Here is an 18403-nt window from a genome sequence, read left to right as displayed (position 1 = left end):
GAAATTTTCCCTACAGATTTAATTTTTCGAGAGAATTATTTTTATTCTACAAATATGTGTATGTTGACAGAATCATTTGCAACGTTAATGATAGGTGTAATCTTGACAGCGTTAATCACTTGTTTATATATATTTTTTATTAGTAACTACTTTTGGAACCATTCCTTTTTGATATATTACAATTTACATATGCGAAACATGTCATATCGAAATAACTCACTTTTGTGTTAATTATATTACAAGATATTCTAGAAATAAAAAACTTCATTTTTTTGCAACTTTATCCATTAATTCTAGAAAATGCAAGTTAAGCATGCGAAAAATATACGTAAGAACCCATCAATCTTTGCTACTAGATTTGTAACTTTTTATAAATAATATGTCAAATCGAAACCATTCCCAAAAAATTCAAATTTATTCCAATTTTTTTAAATGAATGTATATGACCGTAAAAACGCTTAAATAACATGTACAAGGTTTGTATTGGTTATTTTAACTTAATATGACTGATTTGTATCTTTTAGAAATTGAAGACAGAATTGCAACAGAAACTAGTGATTTGGAGGATTTATTTGCATAAAATTCATTATATTTTAGTTGGAGTTTCTAAATGGACCAGCCGACCAGCTATTACTTGAGAGGTTTTTTTCATTAAAATATCATACTTGATAATTTTAATTATAATTAATAATCTAGTTGAAGATTTTAAAACTAAATCGGTCGATACTTGAGAGTTTGTTTCATGAAAATTCCTTTATAAATACGTACACATTTTCATTTCTCTAAGTTCCATTCTTGTAAGTTGTAACTCATCTCTTCAACATATTCTCTCTTTCACAAAAAAAAGAAAAAAAAAATCATTTGTTCTAGAATTTGAAAATGGATTCCATGATAAAACTCTTCGTCTCTCTATTACTCTTCTTGTTCTCTTCTCTCCTCTTTGGTAACTCACAATTATCTTGTATATTTTCACCAGAACGAACTCCCTAAAATCGATATGACTAATTTAAGAAGTTACAAATTGTTCTTTATCTTTCTTTTGGCAGGAGACATCAGTGCAAGTAAGCATGTTCATCATCATCAGAAGTTGCAAGGTCGTCCAACGAAGCTTTTTGTGTTTGGTGATTCTTACGTCGATACCGGAAACATTAAGATGCATGACGCTCCTTCATGGGAAGTCCCTTATGGTATCACATTCCCCCGCAAACCCTCCGGCCGTTTCTCAGACGGCCGCGTCTCTACCGATTATCTAGGTACACCTCTCCGACCGTAACGTTTAAAACGTTTTCATTGACAATAGATAAATTTTAGCGAGGGATCCACTTCAACCTCTTAGTGAAAAAAAAACATACGTTATAATATAGTTATCAAATATTTTTCCTTTATTACTAGTAATAAAAATGGTCTACTTATTGGGTGCAGCCAAATTGTTGGGGTTAAAATCTCCCATTCCTTACCAATGGAAAGATTACGCGGGACATGAACGGTTAGAGTACGGGATGAATTTTGGAGTTGGGGGAACCGGAGTCTTTGAAACTATAAATTCAAATATGACCATGACTTATCAAATCAATCTTTTCGAACAACTCATCGGCGATGTCTATTCACCATCCGACCTTTCTTCTTCCCTAGCTCTCGTTAGTGTTGCTGGCAACGACTACATAACTTACATCCTTGGAAATGGCACAAATAAACCTGTAAGTTTAAGGTTCTTGATTGTATTGTAATATGTGATCTAATGATGAGAATAGCTAGAGAGTTTACTTGATCCTTTATTACAGGGATTTATAACGTATATGAAGCAAGTCATAGATCAAACCGAGGTGAATTTGAGGCGAATCCATGCATTGGGAGTGAAAAAGATAGCAATACCGTTATTGCAGCCGCTCGGGTGCGTCCCTGTTGTCTCCAAAGGCTCTTTGGTTGCTGATTGCAAGGATCGTATAAACGTTGCCGTGATCATTCACAACAACTTATTGCAGTCAGTAGTGGCCAAGCTTAACAAGGAGACCAAAGATTCCACTTTCATGGTTATTGATTACTACAACGCTTTCTTGACTGTCTTCAAGAACAAAGGAGAGACTCCAGGTAAGAAAAATTAGAACAACATACTTATATATATAAACTCAATATTTTCAAGAATTTAACTTGTTGTGTGATTGGTTTATGGAAATGTAGGGAGTACCAAGTTTGAAACTCCGTTGAAAGAGTGTTGTGGAGGAATATGTGGTGCTGTGGATGAGAAAGGTGTGAAGAACTATACCTTATGTGATGATCCTACATCTGCTTTCTTTTGGGATGGACTTCACCCTACTCAGGAAGGATGGAAATCGGTTTACGCGGTTTTAGGCAAAAATCTAACTGCGTCTTTGATGAAAGCCTAAAAATCATCCAGTTCTATCATCGTTGATCGAATAAATTAACCGAAATGTGTTTGAGATTTCAAAAATGCTTTCTTGCTTTCTTAATAATGTAATTAATTGAGTGTGTTTTCTTCTCTTGTAGTTGTTATATCTCCATCTTTTGAGTGTAACTTCTTTCTTTTGTGCTTGCAAGGCTTTGTGCCTCTATCTGTGTGTATTGTTGTGTGTTAAGAATAAAAAGTGTGAAGTGTGAAACCTAAAGAAAAGAAGAAGATTGAAATAAAACTTTGTATTACACTCTGTTTCTACTTAACGAGTATGCATGTGTATATACTACTTAGGGAAGGATCAGATCATGTTGTGTGTACTGTTCATTGCTCTTAGGTAGGAATCTTTAATACAGTTATTATGGACTGCACAGTAGGTCTCATACACATCATACAAGGCATACTAAGATTTATCGTTATAGTATTTGCTTAGAGATTCATTTTATGATACGCCAATATGGCAAATATGTAAGAAAACGTAACCATGAAAAAAGAGATGTATGAGACGAATATACTCCTTTTAGTTTTAGCTTTTAAGGTTTCTTTTCTACAGTATATCGTGTGGATGATAACTTCTAAAGCTGAATGTAATATACAGATCCTTTTCTTCCCATGACTCTAAACGATAACAAAATCCTTAATGATAAACATTGGATTTTCAATATCACTTTAAATTAATAACAATGATGACATGAACATACATATCATGAAGACTTTAAATTATAACAATGATGACGATACATATATGAACGATGCAAGAATACGTGGTTCTTCCGTAAGCTCTAATGACTAATCTAGGTTTTGGTTCGGAACTTCTAGAATCAACTAAAAGACATGAAAACAAAATCTTTCTGAAAAAGGATATGTATTAAAGTGTCACAATTGTATTTATGTATATATAAAAAAAATTATATCTTATCTATTGAAAATCAACTTCACAAGAACTCATCCATATAAGCTTTGATTGCCGGTTTAAACATCAATGGAAGTTTCGTAGAAAAAAATGCAATGTTTGAACCATTCAAAGGATTGAGTTACGCCATTAATTATGCATGTATGAAACAGAAAAAAAGAAAAGAAAAAAAGACTCAAAAACAAAATACAAAACGGAGAAAAAAACATACGTTGAAACAAACGAACCACATACACTGACGTTCCAATATGTACATTAGTACATATATAAGTTTATCTCAATAAAAATGTATAAGAGTGAGTGAGCGACGCTAAAAAAACCACATATATAGCACGATAGAATAACTAGTCACACCATGAAACCAATATTGTCCACTTGACAAAGACTAAGTGAATAGCTATCGTGCTAGCTTTGTAGTATGCCACACTTAGAAACGTAGCGCAATATACTCAGAAAGGACTTTGCATCTTATGCGCTATATACAATCCTTTGATCAAATGGAAGTAGAGAGTGCAATCACCATATATTGGCTGGCTTGCACGTGACATCTAGTCCTTTAGATAACATGCATGAATCTATGATCTTCTTCGTGGCATATGTACTTGAAATAGCCATAACTTTTTCGACGGCAGCTATTGCATGCCTTGAAACATGAAATTAATACCAGTATCCGTGTAATGTAATGGTGCTGATGAACTATAGGATAAGGGATAAGGATACGCGAAGAAGGCATATGTGCATGCATACTTCATATGGAGAACAAAGTCGCATCAGAAAATGATATTAGAAGGGCGGCACACCTCACAAAACCTCTCTTCGTCATGAAGTGTACTACCCTTTCCAGCCTACTAATTTTCTATTTTCCAAATAACCCTTTTTATTATTTAGAAAATGATATAATATATGATTCTAGGTCAAGAACAAAATCATATTTGATAACTAATGGTTACTGTCTTACTGATCCTTAGAGCCCCTACTGTCGAGGGACTAACTTAATAAAAAAGAAAAATACTAATTTAAAGTAGTTTTCATTTCGTCATAGCTTACGACTAAAACCGACCAAAGCCAATTTCTTAATTATTTTGCTGTTCCATTAAATTATCATAAATATACATCGTTTCGTATACTTTCCTCTACAAAGATGTATTGATTAGATAGACTAGGAAGATTCCATTTTTGTATTTATAGAAAATCCAAAGCTAATTATGGCAGTAGTGCATCTGAATCTCTGATCAGTTTTCTCTGATTTGGGCCACCTATGTATATGTATCAGTGTATCACATAAATCTAATATCATGTGTTTTATACCAAGAACGTGTTTTGACAAAATGTCACAGCTCAATCCTTACATGTGATTTACATAAAATTTTTTTTTTTGTGATTTACATACGGAGCAAGACTTGATAATTTGGACGTTTTAGTGACAACATGACTTATACATATAACTGCGTATAAGTTTGTCTTAAAATTTTTTAGATATATATATTTTTAACACTTGATTAATTATTTATTGTTTAGAGTTTAGATTATGTATTTCTTAGCTGATAATATAAAGGTGAACTTAGGTAAATATTTTGACCCAAAAAAAAAACATAGGTAAATACCTTTATGTACTCAAAATATTTTGATTACTTAGTAAATAAGATTGATTTTGAGCATTTTTATTCTTTTTTTTCTTATGTCCACATTGCTATGAAAATGAATTCTTAATATTTAATTTTTGGGATCATATTCTAATCCAACTTAATAACACCAAGATTAAATAATATATTATTTTAAGAAAAAAATTGGTGATGGATGAAATTAAATATCATTGTAGATGAAGAGAGTTTATTATTATATTCTTTGAAATTCATCAATTAATTTTTATGATAATAAATTGTGCTGACCATATATAAAGCTAACTAATAAATTAAAAAGATGCAATATTAGAAAACTATTTTCTTAAGAAAATTGTATTGAGGTGGACACCCTAGATGGAGATAGCTCATTTTAAATTATATATGATCTCCTCCCTTAAAATACATTCAATTTTAAATAATTGAACTAACCATATTTAAAACCAACTAAATACTAAATTTAAGATATTTAAAAAATTGGTGATACTACAAAGTGTAGATGAAGAAGATAAAGATTAACATTAAAAATCCAATTCCAAAGGACCAGAAATACAAATATTGTATTGGTCAATCAAATAAAAACGACAAATATATATATTTTCTAAAAATAAATAGATACGTATATAAACGTTACATATTTCCTCAAAAAATAAATTTACATATATCTCTTGATTGAAAATTCTACTACACAAGAGAGAACCCTTTGAGCAGATTCTTCGGTTTTTGCAGGTAACGTCTCTGTCTCTGTCTTCGTTTAGTTTTAAGACTACAATAGAAGTTTCGATCTTTGAATGAGTCAACTCGTAACTCCCTTTGTTTCCTGTAATCTTCGAATTGGGTCTTCTTGTTTTTTAATTTATCATTTCTCGCCGGAAAAATCTCTCAAAGAGTTTCCTTGTATTTCACGGCGATGTGTATAGTCCGTCGTGAAAGCGACTGTCTCAGATTATATTAGTTTTATTAATATGGTAATGAATGTGAAATTTACCGAGTCAAACATGTTTAAACAATGTGAAAGGTGAAGACTTTTGATGGAAAAATCCAAACTTTGTGTCTGTTTCAAAGTCAATTAGTTCTCATATATTTATATGCGTGTTACTGTGTTGGTATGGGTGTGTATTATATAAAGGAGGCTACTTTGTTTGTTGGGTTAACTTGAAATTTGTGGACTTATGCTTGAAGTGTTGCAGGCGATTGTTTTGTTCATCTTGTTCTGGATTTGGTTGTCTTGGATGGGAGGAAGCAGTTCGAAAGACTCGACTAGGGGAGGAAGTGATCGGAGGTATGAACGTAGTGTGTCCGGGAGCTCTTCTTATTCTACTGCTTGGGACAGCTCTTATTACACACCAAACCATCCATCTGCGTCTCCTGTCTCCTCCTACAATTCTGGGAGACAAACTCCCAAGAATCTTGAGAGGAAGTATTCACGGATTGCTGATAACTACCGCTCCATAGATGAGGTTTGATCATTGTATCCATCATTTGTTTATGTATGTCCTGGTTTGTAAAATCTCTTCTCTTTTGGTGTTTTGTTGATTTTGTTTTTCTTTGACAGGTTACGGCTGCTCTTTCACATGCTGGTTTGGAGTCCTCGAATCTCATTGTTGGTATAGATGTCACCAAGAGCAACGAATGGACAGGTTAGATTAGTTATCTCAATGTTTTAGTCTAGGTTGCTTTGATCTGGAAGCTTATTCAGGTGATTTGATTCAGGGGCGAGATCATTTGGTAGGAAGTGTCTGCATTACATTGGAACAACACCAAACCCTTACCAGCAAGCTATTTCCATCATCGGGAAGACTTTATCGGTTTTCGATGAGGATAATTTGATCCCCTGTTATGGATTTGGAGATGGTATTAACCGTAAAGACCCTGTCTTTTTCTTATATAACGGTTGTTTAGTATGTTATCAGAGATGTTAAGATTGGTTTGATTATGCAGCTAGTACCCATGATCAAGATGTCTTCAGTTTCAATCCCAATGATACGTTTTGTAACGGGTTTGAAGAAGTCCTTATGTGTTACAGAGAGATTGTTCCCCAGCTTCGCCTCTCAGGTTGCGTGAGATGAATTAGCCCTTTTCTTCTGCCTGTCTTCTGTTCTGACTCTTGCTCAACTTTTTCCTTATATTTTGCCGGTTCTTTAACAGGTCCAACATCTTTTGCACCCATCATTGAAAGGGCCATGACAATTGTGGAAGAAAGTGGCGGCCAGTACCATGTTCTGCTCATTATTGCTGATGGACAGGTAAAGCTTGGAACCATATTTGACTGGAGAAAGTTCTTGCATCTGTACCTATTTGTCTTTAGTTGTGATCATTCTCAGACATTTGTATAGTTACCATTGGAGCTTTTATTCTGACAGGTGACACAAAGTGTCGATGCAGAGAACGGTGGAATCAGTCCACAAGAGCAGCGAACCATTGATGCCATAGTAAGAGCAAGGTAAAAAAAAAATACCATTTCTTTGCGGACAATCCATTTTCAAACTGCATCTTTCTCAGTTATGATGGATTCCATTGCAGTGAATATCCTTTGTCGATAGTTCTTGTCGGTGTTGGAGATGGTCCCTGGGACACCATGAGACAGTTTGATGACAACATTCCTGCTCGCGCCTTTGACAATTTCCAGGTAATTATACCAACAAGCTTCTGCAATAGTGTAGATATTTCCTGTCTCTTCATGGCAGTTTAATAGGTTTTTGGTTTGTTTATTTGAGTAATTTCAGTTTGTGAATTTCACGGAAATTATGTCGAAGAACATCGATCCAGCAAGAAAAGAGGCAGAATTTGCGCTCTCTGCCTTGATGGAGATCCCGTCTCAGTATAAAGCCACCCTCGAGCTAGGCTTACTCGGGTAAGTAATATCAGATACATTAGTGCATCACTGCAGCATTGATGAACTGATCTCAATAATCACTAAGTTCTTTCCTTGCTGCGAATTCGCAGACAAAGAACTGGACACAGTCCAAACAGGATTGCGCTTCCACCACCAGCTTATGCTACTCAAGCTATGCGCAACAGCCCAAGAACTTCCAGATCAACCAGTTTTGGAAACAGACCATATGATAATGGTGTTTCCTCTGCACTAACTTCAACTGCTCCTAATGAGGGCCAGGTATGGTTCACAAAGAAACAAAAACAATGCATTGATCATCCTTTCCTGCTATTAACATCTATTTGTTTGATTTTCATTGCAACAGGTTTGCCCCGTATGTCTTATGAATCCAAAGAACTTGGCTTTTAACTGTGGTCATCAGGTGCATTTCCATTCCTGAGTTGCGTTCTAAGGATCACACTTGAAACAAAATCCTTAACTTTCCGTTGTTTTCTCTTATTTTGCTCATCAGACGTGTTCAGAATGTGGAGACGACCTCAGTGTTTGCCCCATTTGCAGGAGCTCAATCACGGTTCGTATCAAGCTTTATTAAGATAACTCTCTTCAAGAACTGAAGGAACCGCAGGTGATCTGAGATCTTTCACAGCCAACATCATCCAAACTAGATTTCACCAACATACCAGTTTTTACTTTGAGCGGAATAACCGATGAATGATTTTCGATCAGTCACCGCGCCTTTCAAAGTTGTGTAGATAATCTGTTGTGAGTTTTGCATTCTCATTGCACATGAAAAGTAGACAGCAGACTCTATCTCTCGTAAATAAAGTACCCTTGCTCTGCTGTTACAATTTTTTTTACTGAAGAATGTAAAATCTTGAATGGTCCCATGATGTATCAAACAACATATATACCTTTCTTGTCCAAAACATCTAGTCTTTAACACAGGACTCCAAAATGGTCCTGTTCTCACTGCCATAATTGACATCTTATGGATCCTGTCGCTAAAGATTCATAAATGATGTAACTGTTAACGAAAAATGGCAAAGGGACAAAAACCATTCTATTGGTTTTGATCAATCGAATACTTGTTTACTGTTCATACTGTACTAAGATGTTATATACTTTTCTATATACTTTTCTTGGTCTTCTTCCCCAGTAATGAACAAGATTGGAGGTCATGTCTTAATCAAAGATATCCCAAGCTGAGTCTGCTATTCTTATTCTTCCTCAATGTTAGATTAGTTCCGTAAATGCAACACATTCTTTCAGGTTTACAGACCATAAACTATAGTTATGGTTAGGATAAGCCTGTTAACAAGAGTAACTCTAGTGTTTGCTCTTCATCACTTAAAGTGTTACGACAATGATAAGAAGTGAAGATATTCAAATCTGAAAAAGATAAAGCCATGTTCCAAGTCTTTGAATAAGATTCCCAGTCAGATTGCTCAACAATCTTCTGTTTCAGGGACCCTACTACTATTTTTATCACGCAAACATCCTTTTGTGGTTAAGTAAACAAAAATCTAAAGTACAGTCTTTTCAACACAACAAACAACCATATTACCATGAATTTCCGAAGCGACATCTCTGCTCTAAATGAAGACATCATAGTTGAGCAACTACTTCGTAGCCATGATCCAGATGGTCGCTGGCTTGATTCCGAAATGCTGCTTCAAGAAGTAGAAACCATCTTGAGCTTTGTTCTGCAAAATGATGTGAGATCTCACTCCCTTGGGTCCAATTCTTTAAAGACTTGTCTTGATGGTAATAACGTTGCCACTAAACTTTCAGGTTTCTAGACCGCTTATGACAGAGAATTGTATCACCAACGTTCAAGTTTTTGACTCAAAGGAAACACTACCATACGCTATCTCCAGAATCTCTGTTCAGGTAAATGACCATCCTTTCTTCTTAAATTAACTCTTTTTGGAAAGTTCCTGGAGCCGCAAATCTTGAAATTCTTAGGTTGCAGATGCTTTGTCCATGCATAGGACAAAACGAGATCCAGACAAGAACAATGGTTTTGTTCGATCTTCTGAAAGAATACAGATGGGATGCAAAAGCTGTGTTAGTACTAGGAGTACTTGCTGCAGCATATGGAGGACTATTGCTACCAGTCCATCTAGCCTCCTGTGAACCCGTCGCATCATCTATTGCAACACTCAACCAGCTGCCTAATGAGAGAACCAAGTTAAGACCATGGTTAGAGTCTCTGACGTTGCTCGTTAGAGCAATGCTGGATGTAACCAAATGTCTTATTAAATTTGAAAGACTTCCAATTAAACAAGTGCAGCTAGACAACAACATTGTGGATAAAACCTTGTTTAATGTTTATTTGGCTACTTACCGGGTTGTCAAAAGTGTGCTTGCATGCCTGCAGCAAATACCTTATTTCAAGCAAACCCAGCAGGTGCATTTTATCCACCCTTCTTTTATCTCCCTTGAAAAATTAAATTGGAAGAGCAGCAGAGAAATTGTTTGCAGCATATTAGTAGTCAACATGTAGGTTTCTCATGGCAAGGAATTCTCTCATATACTTAGGCAACAGAAACAAGAAAATCAGCCCATGAACTTTCAACGGAATCAAGAAGAGCAGCAGGAGAACTTTCTAGTTTGGGATATCAGTTGCTCAACTTACATACCCGCCTTAACAAGCAGGTAGACGATTGCAGCACACAAATAGGTAACTTTTTCAAACATTCTTATGTCAATTTCCAAAAGCAGAGCTTCTATTAAAAGCAAAACTCATCTCTGATGATGCTTCTCCGTTGTTATGTCTACAGAGGAAGAAATCAATCGAAAGCTTAGAAACATTAACACAGGCACCCATCAAGACAACCAAGACGTACTCCACCTACTTTTTTCTCTACAAGATGATTTGCCACTTCAACAATACTCCAGACAAGTACAAAGAACTATCCTTTTTCTTTTTTCATGTTCCTTTCTTGTTTCTTTCTTTTTCCTGTCTCTTCTATTACTTTACATAAAAATGAGGTACAAAGAATGTTCTTTATCATCCAACGACAGATAGCAATAACTGAGCTGAAAGAAAAAGTAATACTGCTGCTACTATCAAAACCACCAGTAGAGCCACTTTTCTTCCTGCTTCAACAGTTATATGATCATCCATCCAGCACCAACACAGAACAAAACTACGAAATCATATGGATTCCGATACCATCCTCCCAAAAATGGACAGACGAAGAGAAAGAAATATTTGATTACTACTCCAATTCCTTACCGTGGATCTCAGTAAGGCAGCCATGGTTGATGAGCTCCACAATAGTCAACTTTTTCATTCGAGAATGGCAATATGGAGACGACGAGGCAATGGTGGTAGTGATGGATTCTAACGGGGAGTTTGTGAACATGAATGCCATGGATATGGTATTGATATGGGGTGTTAAAGCATATCCATTCTCAGTTACTAGAGAAGATGAGCTTTGGGAAGAACATGGATGGTCTACGCAGCTCTTGCTTGATGGAATTCATCCTGCATATGAAACATGGGTAAGGTTTTCTCATTCTAAGTTTCAAAAATTTAAATTCTTTTGATCAGATTGTGATGATGAGACTCTTGTTCAACTCCATGAATCAGGTGAAACAAGGAAGTGAAATCTGCATATTCGGAAGCGAGAATTTGGATTGGGTTGATGAATTTGTATCACTAGCAAGAAAGATTCAGAATCTAGGGTTCCAATTAGAGCTAGTTTACCTCAGCAACGAGCGAACAAAAGCCATGGAAGAGAGCTCAATCTTGTTCAGTCCTACAGTTCAACAACTCTTTTGGCTACGATTAGAAAGCATCGAACGATCCAAACTAAAGCGAACTGAACCATCGAAACCTGATCGTGTTTTCGAAGAAGTTACGAAACTTCTCGACTTCGATTACGGTAAACACAAGGGTTGGGGGATCATCGGAAAAGGATCAGAAGCGGTGACGGTTGACGGAGAGAAGCTGGCAGAGAGGATGAGTACGGTTGTGCGGTGGGGAGAGTACGCGAAGGGATTGGGTTTCACGGAGGCGATTGAAATCGCGGCGGAGAAGCCGTGTGAACTGACTCACACGGTGGTTGTTCCGTTTGACGAAGCTTTGACGATGAAAGTTGTCACGTGCGAGAAATGTAAACGGCCAATGAAAAAGTTTGTCGCGTATCAGTAAATCACAGCCTCGTTACTTTAACAGTGACGCCCAAAAATAATATGTTTTTTTTTCTCTTTTATGTGGTGCTTTCTTTTCAATAATAAAAATGTGATATTGTGAACAAACAGAGGCAAATGTGATATTTTAGGATAACCGAGGTTGATTTGGAGAACACTGTTATATTTTAAAAAAATTCTAAAAATTGTTAAAACTTTTGTTATAGTGATTTGCCTCAGTGTCTTAGTTTTGTGGGTTGTTTTGGTCCTTCTTATTCTTCTCTGCATCTAGAGAGATTTAAATGCTTCAAGACATGAGTTCTTTGTATTCAAAAAGTTCAAATACAAGTTGTTGCTTAAATGCAAATGATTATCTCAGCGGGATTAGTTCAAAGGTTCTGGCCATGTCTCAGAAAATTTAGGTTGTGAAACGAAGGCAAAAGATATGATGAGTGATTCGAGTAGTAGTTTGTGAGTGACAGAATATAATGAACTCATACGATACTAGCATTAGCATTAGCGTAATATTGTAATAATCATTGCGAAAAACCTAGGCCCGTTTAGAGACATATAATAGTTTCCCCCATTCGGAGAGAGAGATCACACAAATCAGAGAAGAAAAAAACCCTAAGCTTCAAAATTCCGATGATGCCGCCGCTGAAGAGTCTAGGATCCGTCGTTGCGCAGGTTGGGAGATCTGTTGTATGTCGCCGCAATTTCTCTGCATCGACTCTGGTAACAATTGTACTCACTGCCATGGTCTTCTAGTTTCGAAGGAAGTACAGGGAAGTTTTTCAGATAAGAATTTAACAAATATTTCAATAACACACTATTATATATATATCATAGCAGTGAGTACAATTGTTACCAGTAGTCGATGCCGAGAAATTGCGCCGGCGTACAACATATCTCCCAACCTGCGCAACGACGGATCCCAGACTCTTCAGCGGCGGCATCATCGGAATTTTGAAGCTTAGGGTTTCTTCTTCTCCGATTTGTGTGATCTCTCTCTCTCTTCGAATGAGGGAAACTATTATATGTCTCTAAACGGGCCTAGGTTTTTCTTTTTTTAAATACCTCCTATACTATTGGGCCTCATCAGAAAATATTTTCACAAGCCCATTTCAATATATATGTTTGGTAATTGAACTTTACCATTTTTTTTTCTAATTATTGCCAGGAAATACTCCATGTTTAACTTTAATAAAATTACAGTTGTCAAAAAATGAGAGTCATAATGTATTTCTCACTAAGTTACTTAGGATTGTGGATAATGAATCATCTACAAATGTAGTAGTATCATAATATGTTGTTACTCAAAAAACTTAACTAACAATTTGTTTGTTTGAACAAAGACTTGTGACAATACTTTGAGTGTTATAGCATAATAGGATTCTTGGTCTGGCACTCTGAATACAAATAGTTTACGATATATAGTTTAAAAAAATATATAGACTACTCGTAATGAGTAAACATTTATATTTACAAAACCTTAAATATTAATTGCAAGAAAAAATAAATTACACAAAAATATAGAGTAGCATATCATGTAGGTAGTTTATAAAAAATATTAATACAATTATTAAAGGAAGAAAAATAATTTTTTATTTGTTAGTATTCGGCCACAACTAACCGATTCATTAGACAAATCTTTATATTTTATAAGAACAAAAGACGGTTTTTTGGTGTAACGGTGCATATTCTCAACGAACTTATTATTTGCTACTGGATTAAGGTTATTTTGCGAAAATTAAATTATTCAGAAAATACTAAATATTAAAGTTAAATATTCTAAGCAAATACAAAGAAAACGCCCCCTTTTAATAATAGTTCAGCAACCAGGATAAAGACACGTGGCGTTAACGCGAGACATTTCAATCTGAGATTGTTGTAAAACACACTTAGTAAGGTGTATCTTCCCTCATTAGATCTCTGCCCCGTAAGACCATCATCATCTCTGGCCCGATCTGCGACTCCCCCTCTTTCTTTGTTCTCTGAGAAACGACGACGCCGAAGAAGAAGAAGCTTACGGCGGAAGAAGATTTGGCTGACGACGACTACAAAAAGATGGTGAAGGTTTTGACCTACTTTGGCATGACATTGGCAGCGTTCGCCTTTTGGCAATCCATGGACAAAGTTCATGTCTGGATCGCTCTTCATCAAGACGAGAAGGTTTTATTTGATTCTTCGCTCTTCTTCGCTCATCTTTGCTTCCTCTCCATGTGAAATCTGAAACCTTTTTGTGTTCATTTTGGATTCAATTGTATGAATTTGTTTTTTTCGACTTGGAGCGAATGTGACAACGGATTTAGGATTTAGGTCAAACCCTAGATTCATCGTGTTTCTAGAAATTAGGTAATTTTATGTTGATTTGGTGATACAAGTACATTGCCATGGAGTATTTGGTTTTGTTCAAGTGTCTTTAGTGTTCTTCACTCTCTGCAATTGTTGTTATAACTTTACCATGATTACCACTCTCGATGACTCAAATGCTAGATTAAGGGATGTTGGACTATAAAAGCTTTAAGCTTTACTTGTGTTTGATTGCTTACTTTAATATCTGTGATTACTTTTGCTGTAGAAGCACAAATTGGGATTGTGATAAGGGATAAGAAACAGCTCAGTGATATGTTCTCTTCTTTAGCCATCATTAGTGGTTGTTTTCACAAGTGTTAGGATCATGGATATCAACAATTTTGTTTGGCCTAGAGGTTTCGTTAAATATCATGTTAAGATGTGATGGCTGGAAGCTAAGCTTAGCCTAACTTTTGTTTGATTTGTTTAATTCAGTTTGTGATTGTTTTTTTCCTACATTCAGTTTGTGATTGTTTTTGCTGCTGTGAAAGCTCAAATAGAGATTGTGATTAGGAATATGAAAAACATCTCACTGATATGTTTTCTTCTTGGAATTAAGTAGTAGTGATCTGATGATAAATCCGTCATTATGTGCAGCAAGAAAGATTGGAGAAGGAAGCTGAGGTAAGGCGGGTTAGAGCAGAGCTGCTGCGGAAAGCTAGAGAGGAGGATCCTCTTGCCTGATCTTCTTTTTCTCAAGGAATCATATCAGATCACTTCTTCCTGCACATTTTTTCTTACTTTTGTGGACCAAAATTGAGTTTGCATAAAATAACAGTACCATGTATGCTTTTGAATGTGGTGGGATGATGATGAATAATGGCGTTTTTGTTGTTCTTCTTAACTAATGAAGTACAACAAGTGGGAAGTATCAGCATTTTGTTCTGTTTTTTTGTTTTCTTCTCACTTGTTTTGTAACTATGTATCATGGATTTCATGTTCATGCCAACACAAGTCAAGCAGATTTCAGACAACTGCAAGAACTAAGTAACTTGTACATGTGAAACATAGAAGAAGCATATCATCCTCCTTCAGTTTTTAATTGGACCAAAAAACTTGTCCAGTTACAGTCAATCGATACCAATGTAAAAGAACTCAACTGAACCAGAGAACACAAAAAGAATCAAAAGAGAATAGGAAATGAGTTATTGGCCGATCCTCATACCCTACTTTTCTTACACAAAAAATAATAAGCTTTAAGGTTGTTCAGAAATGTTGAGCTCTTGAGTTGGTATTTAGTGCTGATTCTTATGCTTCTGCTTTGGCATTCATTTCCAGATTTGTGTTCTTCTGTGTTTGCATCAGCCTCCTACATAACACAAGCAAACAAAAATCTTCATTTTAACAGTACAAAATCCAAATATCACTGTTACTAGCCTCATTATGAGAATGATACCTCTTGTAAGAGATATAGCTCTCTATCTCTGGCTTCTGCTCAGGCTTAAAAGCTAACCATTTTTCATTTGGACATAAACCATCAAATGTTCCTAGATCTGTGCATAAATAAGGTTGAGATTAATTACTAAACACATTTGCATAAGAAACATGAACAGAGAGTTTAGTAAATATCAAACCTTGAAGCAAGAAAATTGGTTCTTCTTTGTAGCACTTCAATTTCCAGAGAACAAGACCATTATCTTCCAACATGATTGGTTCAGTTCTACGCGCATCACATATAAGCATCGCTGCAAATGGATTTCATCATGTTAAACAAAAACAAAAAAAAATCTACTACAACATTTGTTGGACGATTAGCAAAAGTCTTACTTCCAGATGTCATGCCCTTTGCCTCCACCATTTCTTCATGAGCCTTTTTAGCTTCAGCTCTAATTTGAGACATAATTAAGTTATGTTCTTCAATGGACAATGGAGCTCGGTTTTTCTCCATAATGGCTTTGGCAACATCACCTTGCATCTTCTGTTTGAGCTGCTTCTCCTATGAGACAAAAACAATCTTTTAAGCACAAAGAGTTAATAATTTAAACCAGCTTTGCAAAGATAGAAAATACCTTTTCCTTTGCGGCTGCAGCCCTTTCTTTGGCTTCTTTGTCCTTTGCTTTCCACTCTGCACTCTGGCTGTTAATGCAGTTCCTCATTGCCCTGGAAAATTTTACACATAAGTTTAATCATAACGAAGCATGAACTACAAGACAAGGTGATCTTGGCATATAGAGATTTACATACTGTGTGCTAAGTGATTCATCACATAAGATATTGAGAAGCTTGAGCCTTCTTGATGCATCCATCTTCTCGTACTCAGCAAGACCCACTTCAAAAGTTTCAGGTGGGAACTCATCATAGGAAACTTCTGACTGCAATAAGATCTCTCCAATAGCAGTGAACCAACTGCTGTCAGTAGCACTTAGAGACAAAGACCTGTAACCAGTTACGAATGAATCAAAACCTGGAGCAACAAACAAAAACATGTATACTATTGAGGACAGAAGAAAATCACTCATACATCTCTCTGTCCTGTGATATTAAATCCAACAACTGGATCATCATTGGGATAATAGAGCAGTACTGTTGTCTCCTTGTGTTACGCCCACATAAGAACAGTTCACGAACGACAGTTTCAGCTTGTTCTTCCTTTAAAGCAAGAGCCTATTAGGAAATTCACAATGAAGCAGATTGTGAGTAACAATTACAGATCATAAGTTAGTAATGAAGAAATAGAGAAAATTTATTATACCTTTCCAAAGGCTGAGCAAAACTCAAAAAGCTGGAATACATTTCCAGCATCTTCAGTGGGTATAACAATGCCTGAAATAGAAGTCAAGCTTATACCCTGTGGCAGTTGAGCCTCAAACTGAATCTCCTCTTCAAGATTGTCAGTGGCTTTGGCTGTCTTGCTCTTGCCCACCACTTTCGTCTTCTCCTTAGAAACATCTGATTATAACCGCAAAAATTGTTACCCTCTCCTTATATTATAAGACAAAATTCAAAACAAAAATCTCAACTTCTCACCAGCTACTTTGAAATCTGTCTCAAGAACAGAGTCATTGTTGCCACAACTGTCTTCCGTAGAATCAACATCCTGCAGAAACCATATTAATCAAGTAAGCATAATAAAACACCAGAAGCTAAAGATGACAAAAACCAGGATTTGTGTAGTTGTATTGAGTACCAGTTTTGGCTTCTTCTGATAAGCAAAGTTAACACTCCCTTCAACTTCAAGAAGCTCAGAAACTGAAGCTAATCCACTGGCTTTAGCCTTGTGTGCCAATATCCCAGTGGGATTGAGCCCTCGTTTCTTCCTGTCGAATCCTCACAAACATTTTAAAAAACTCTCTTTAATTGATAAAGCTCAATCTCAAAGACATGTAAATTACCTGCAAAAACTGCAATTGCAGATGCCTCTGCACTGAGGACACATCCAATCATCCAACTTTGCTACCTCTTCTGCATTCTCACCATACCTATGATTCACATCAAAACACACACATAATAAGAACATATAATCTCAGAAACATTTGATGAAACAAGAAAACAAACCTGTTTATTAAACACTTATGACAGAAATTAATGGTACACAGCTTGTCCTTCTTCATGGCCTTGCACGATGCAACAAAGTCCATTGTCTTCTGTCGACACTGCAAACAAACAAGCCAACCTCTATACATATTAAAATCGAAACTTTAATATCATATTCCAAACAAAATCAAGTCTAATCCCACAGCCAAACTGAGTCTAAAGCCACAGACAAATTCTAAAGACCCACAAACAAACAAAAAAAAAATCGAGTCTTTAGCATCAAACAAACGCAAAAACACACTAATTTGAGAAATCGTAGAGTCGTAGTTTCACCTGGTGACAAGTTTTGCCATTACTAGAATCGTAGATCCTTCCTCCGATGACTCGAACACCGGGATTGGTGGTGCGCTTCGATGTTTTCTCACCCTTAACAGCCATAACAACGGGAAAAATACAGATGAAAAAAGATTCGAAATTTGAGGAACAGAAGAGAGGCCGAAGAACAATATCGATGGAGAAGAAGGATATGAGAAAACCCAGAATCTCAATCTGAGAGCAAAGGAGCAACTTTATGAAGATTTTGAGAAATTGAATTTAGAGAAGATGAGAAAACATAGGGAGTGGTGTTGGGAAATATGAAAGGGTTTTTTCCCTCT

General features: G+C 36.0%; 5 protein-coding genes across 8 annotated transcripts; 4 read left to right on the top strand and 1 right to left on the bottom strand.

Moving 5' to 3' along the window:
• Positions 1 to 879: 879 nt before the first annotated feature.
• Positions 880 to 2384, top strand: LOC17896042 (GDSL esterase/lipase At5g03610). Its single transcript, XM_006301251.1, has 5 exons — positions 880 to 943; positions 1047 to 1253; positions 1423 to 1697; positions 1782 to 2088; positions 2179 to 2384. The coding sequence occupies exons 1-5, from the start codon at positions 880 to 882 to the stop codon at positions 2382 to 2384; spliced, it is 1059 nt and encodes a 352-aa protein (XP_006301313.1).
• Positions 2385 to 5602: 3218 nt separating this feature from the next.
• Positions 5603 to 8733, top strand: LOC17895593 (E3 ubiquitin-protein ligase RGLG5). 4 transcript variants are annotated; one of them, XM_023787409.1, is made up of 12 exons: positions 5603 to 5671; positions 6133 to 6402; positions 6498 to 6582; positions 6656 to 6796; positions 6884 to 6997; positions 7091 to 7188; positions 7306 to 7385; positions 7466 to 7571; positions 7669 to 7796; positions 7889 to 8057; positions 8143 to 8199; positions 8290 to 8733. In XM_023787409.1, the coding sequence occupies exons 2-12, from the start codon at positions 6175 to 6177 to the stop codon at positions 8368 to 8370; spliced, it is 1287 nt and encodes a 428-aa protein (XP_023643177.1). In that variant the 5' UTR covers positions 5603 to 5671; positions 6133 to 6174; the 3' UTR covers positions 8371 to 8733. The 4 variants fall into 4 exon arrangements, with proteins under 4 accessions (XP_023643177.1, XP_023643178.1, XP_023643176.1 ...); XM_023787410.1 differs by having other exon boundaries at positions 5654 to 5671; positions 6125 to 6402; XM_023787408.1 differs by lacking the exon at positions 5603 to 5671 and adding an exon at positions 5798 to 5910.
• A 383-nt stretch (positions 8734 to 9116) lies between these two features.
• On the top strand, positions 9117 to 12091 carry LOC17894460 (protein SIEVE ELEMENT OCCLUSION C). Its single transcript, XM_023788098.1, has 7 exons — positions 9117 to 9493; positions 9570 to 9668; positions 9751 to 10188; positions 10320 to 10461; positions 10562 to 10683; positions 10806 to 11288; positions 11377 to 12091. Exons 1-7 carry the CDS (start codon positions 9344 to 9346, stop codon positions 11938 to 11940), a joined length of 1998 nt encoding a protein of 665 aa, XP_023643866.1. The 5' UTR covers positions 9117 to 9343; the 3' UTR covers positions 11941 to 12091.
• Positions 12092 to 13871: 1780 nt separating this feature from the next.
• On the top strand, positions 13872 to 15170 carry LOC111832031. The gene is made up of 2 exons (XM_023788189.1): positions 13872 to 14090; positions 14871 to 15170. Exons 1-2 carry the CDS (start codon positions 13986 to 13988, stop codon positions 14955 to 14957), a joined length of 192 nt encoding a protein of 63 aa, XP_023643957.1. The 5' UTR covers positions 13872 to 13985; the 3' UTR covers positions 14958 to 15170.
• A 111-nt stretch (positions 15171 to 15281) lies between these two features.
• On the bottom strand, positions 15282 to 18365 carry LOC17895619. The gene is made up of 13 exons (XM_006301914.2): positions 18081 to 18365; positions 17769 to 17866; positions 17606 to 17692; positions 17401 to 17530; positions 17241 to 17310; positions 16966 to 17162; positions 16735 to 16877; positions 16458 to 16649; positions 16283 to 16373; positions 16041 to 16209; positions 15848 to 15958; positions 15670 to 15766; positions 15282 to 15582 (listed from the first exon to the last, which is right to left on the bottom strand). Exons 1-13 carry the CDS (start codon positions 18183 to 18185, stop codon positions 15522 to 15524), a joined length of 1551 nt encoding a protein of 516 aa, XP_006301976.1. The 5' UTR covers positions 18186 to 18365; the 3' UTR covers positions 15282 to 15521.
• Between the last annotated feature and the right edge of the window lie 38 nt (positions 18366 to 18403).

The sequence above is a fragment of the Capsella rubella genome, unplaced genomic scaffold, assembly GCF_000375325.1.
Source record: "Capsella rubella cultivar Monte Gargano unplaced genomic scaffold, Caprub1_0 scaffold_2, whole genome shotgun sequence".
In the NCBI taxonomy this organism is placed as follows: Eukaryota; Viridiplantae; Streptophyta; class Magnoliopsida; order Brassicales; family Brassicaceae; genus Capsella; species Capsella rubella.
Note: the sequence above shows the minus strand (reverse complement) of the source record. Positions and strands in the feature narration are given on the sequence as shown.

What these genes read in the sequence shown, in the direction of transcription:
- LOC111832031 (XM_023788189.1), top strand. Translation starts at nt 13,986, where the DNA reads ATGGTGAAGGTTTTGACCTACTTTGGCATGACATTGGCAGCGTTCGCC. An exon ending in CTCTTCATCAAGACGAGAAG is followed by an intron (nt 14,091 to 14,870) that starts GTTTTATTTGAT and finishes CATTATGTGCAG; the next exon opens with CAAGAAAGATTGGAGAAGGA.
- LOC17895619 (XM_006301914.2), bottom strand. Translation starts at nt 18,185, where the DNA reads ATGGCTGTTAAGGGTGAGAAAACATCGAAGCGCACCACCAATCCCGGT. An exon ending in ATGGCAAAACTTGTCACCAG is followed by an intron (nt 17,867 to 18,080) that starts GTGAAACTACGA and finishes GTTTGTTTGCAG; the next exon opens with TGTCGACAGAAGACAATGGA. An exon ending in CTGCAGCCGCAAAGGAAAAG is followed by an intron (nt 16,210 to 16,282) that starts GTATTTTCTATC and finishes TTTGTCTCATAG; the next exon opens with GAGAAGCAGCTCAAACAGAA.
- LOC17895593 (XM_006301466.2), top strand. Translation starts at nt 6,115, where the DNA reads ATGCTTGAAGTGTTGCAGGCGATTGTTTTGTTCATCTTGTTCTGGATT. An exon ending in CTGTTATGGATTTGGAGATG is followed by an intron (nt 6,797 to 6,883) that starts GTATTAACCGTA and finishes TTGATTATGCAG; the next exon opens with CTAGTACCCATGATCAAGAT. An exon ending in TCATTATTGCTGATGGACAG is followed by an intron (nt 7,189 to 7,305) that starts GTAAAGCTTGGA and finishes TTATTCTGACAG; the next exon opens with GTGACACAAAGTGTCGATGC.
- LOC17894460 (XM_023788098.1), top strand. Translation starts at nt 9,344, where the DNA reads ATGAATTTCCGAAGCGACATCTCTGCTCTAAATGAAGACATCATAGTT. An exon ending in CGATTGCAGCACACAAATAG is followed by an intron (nt 10,462 to 10,561) that starts GTAACTTTTTCA and finishes TTATGTCTACAG; the next exon opens with AGGAAGAAATCAATCGAAAG. An exon ending in ATCCTGCATATGAAACATGG is followed by an intron (nt 11,289 to 11,376) that starts GTAAGGTTTTCT and finishes TCCATGAATCAG; the next exon opens with GTGAAACAAGGAAGTGAAAT.
- LOC17896042 (XM_006301251.1), top strand. Translation starts at nt 880, where the DNA reads ATGGATTCCATGATAAAACTCTTCGTCTCTCTATTACTCTTCTTGTTC. An exon ending in GAAATGGCACAAATAAACCT is followed by an intron (nt 1,698 to 1,781) that starts GTAAGTTTAAGG and finishes CCTTTATTACAG; the next exon opens with GGATTTATAACGTATATGAA. An exon ending in GAACAAAGGAGAGACTCCAG is followed by an intron (nt 2,089 to 2,178) that starts GTAAGAAAAATT and finishes ATGGAAATGTAG; the next exon opens with GGAGTACCAAGTTTGAAACT.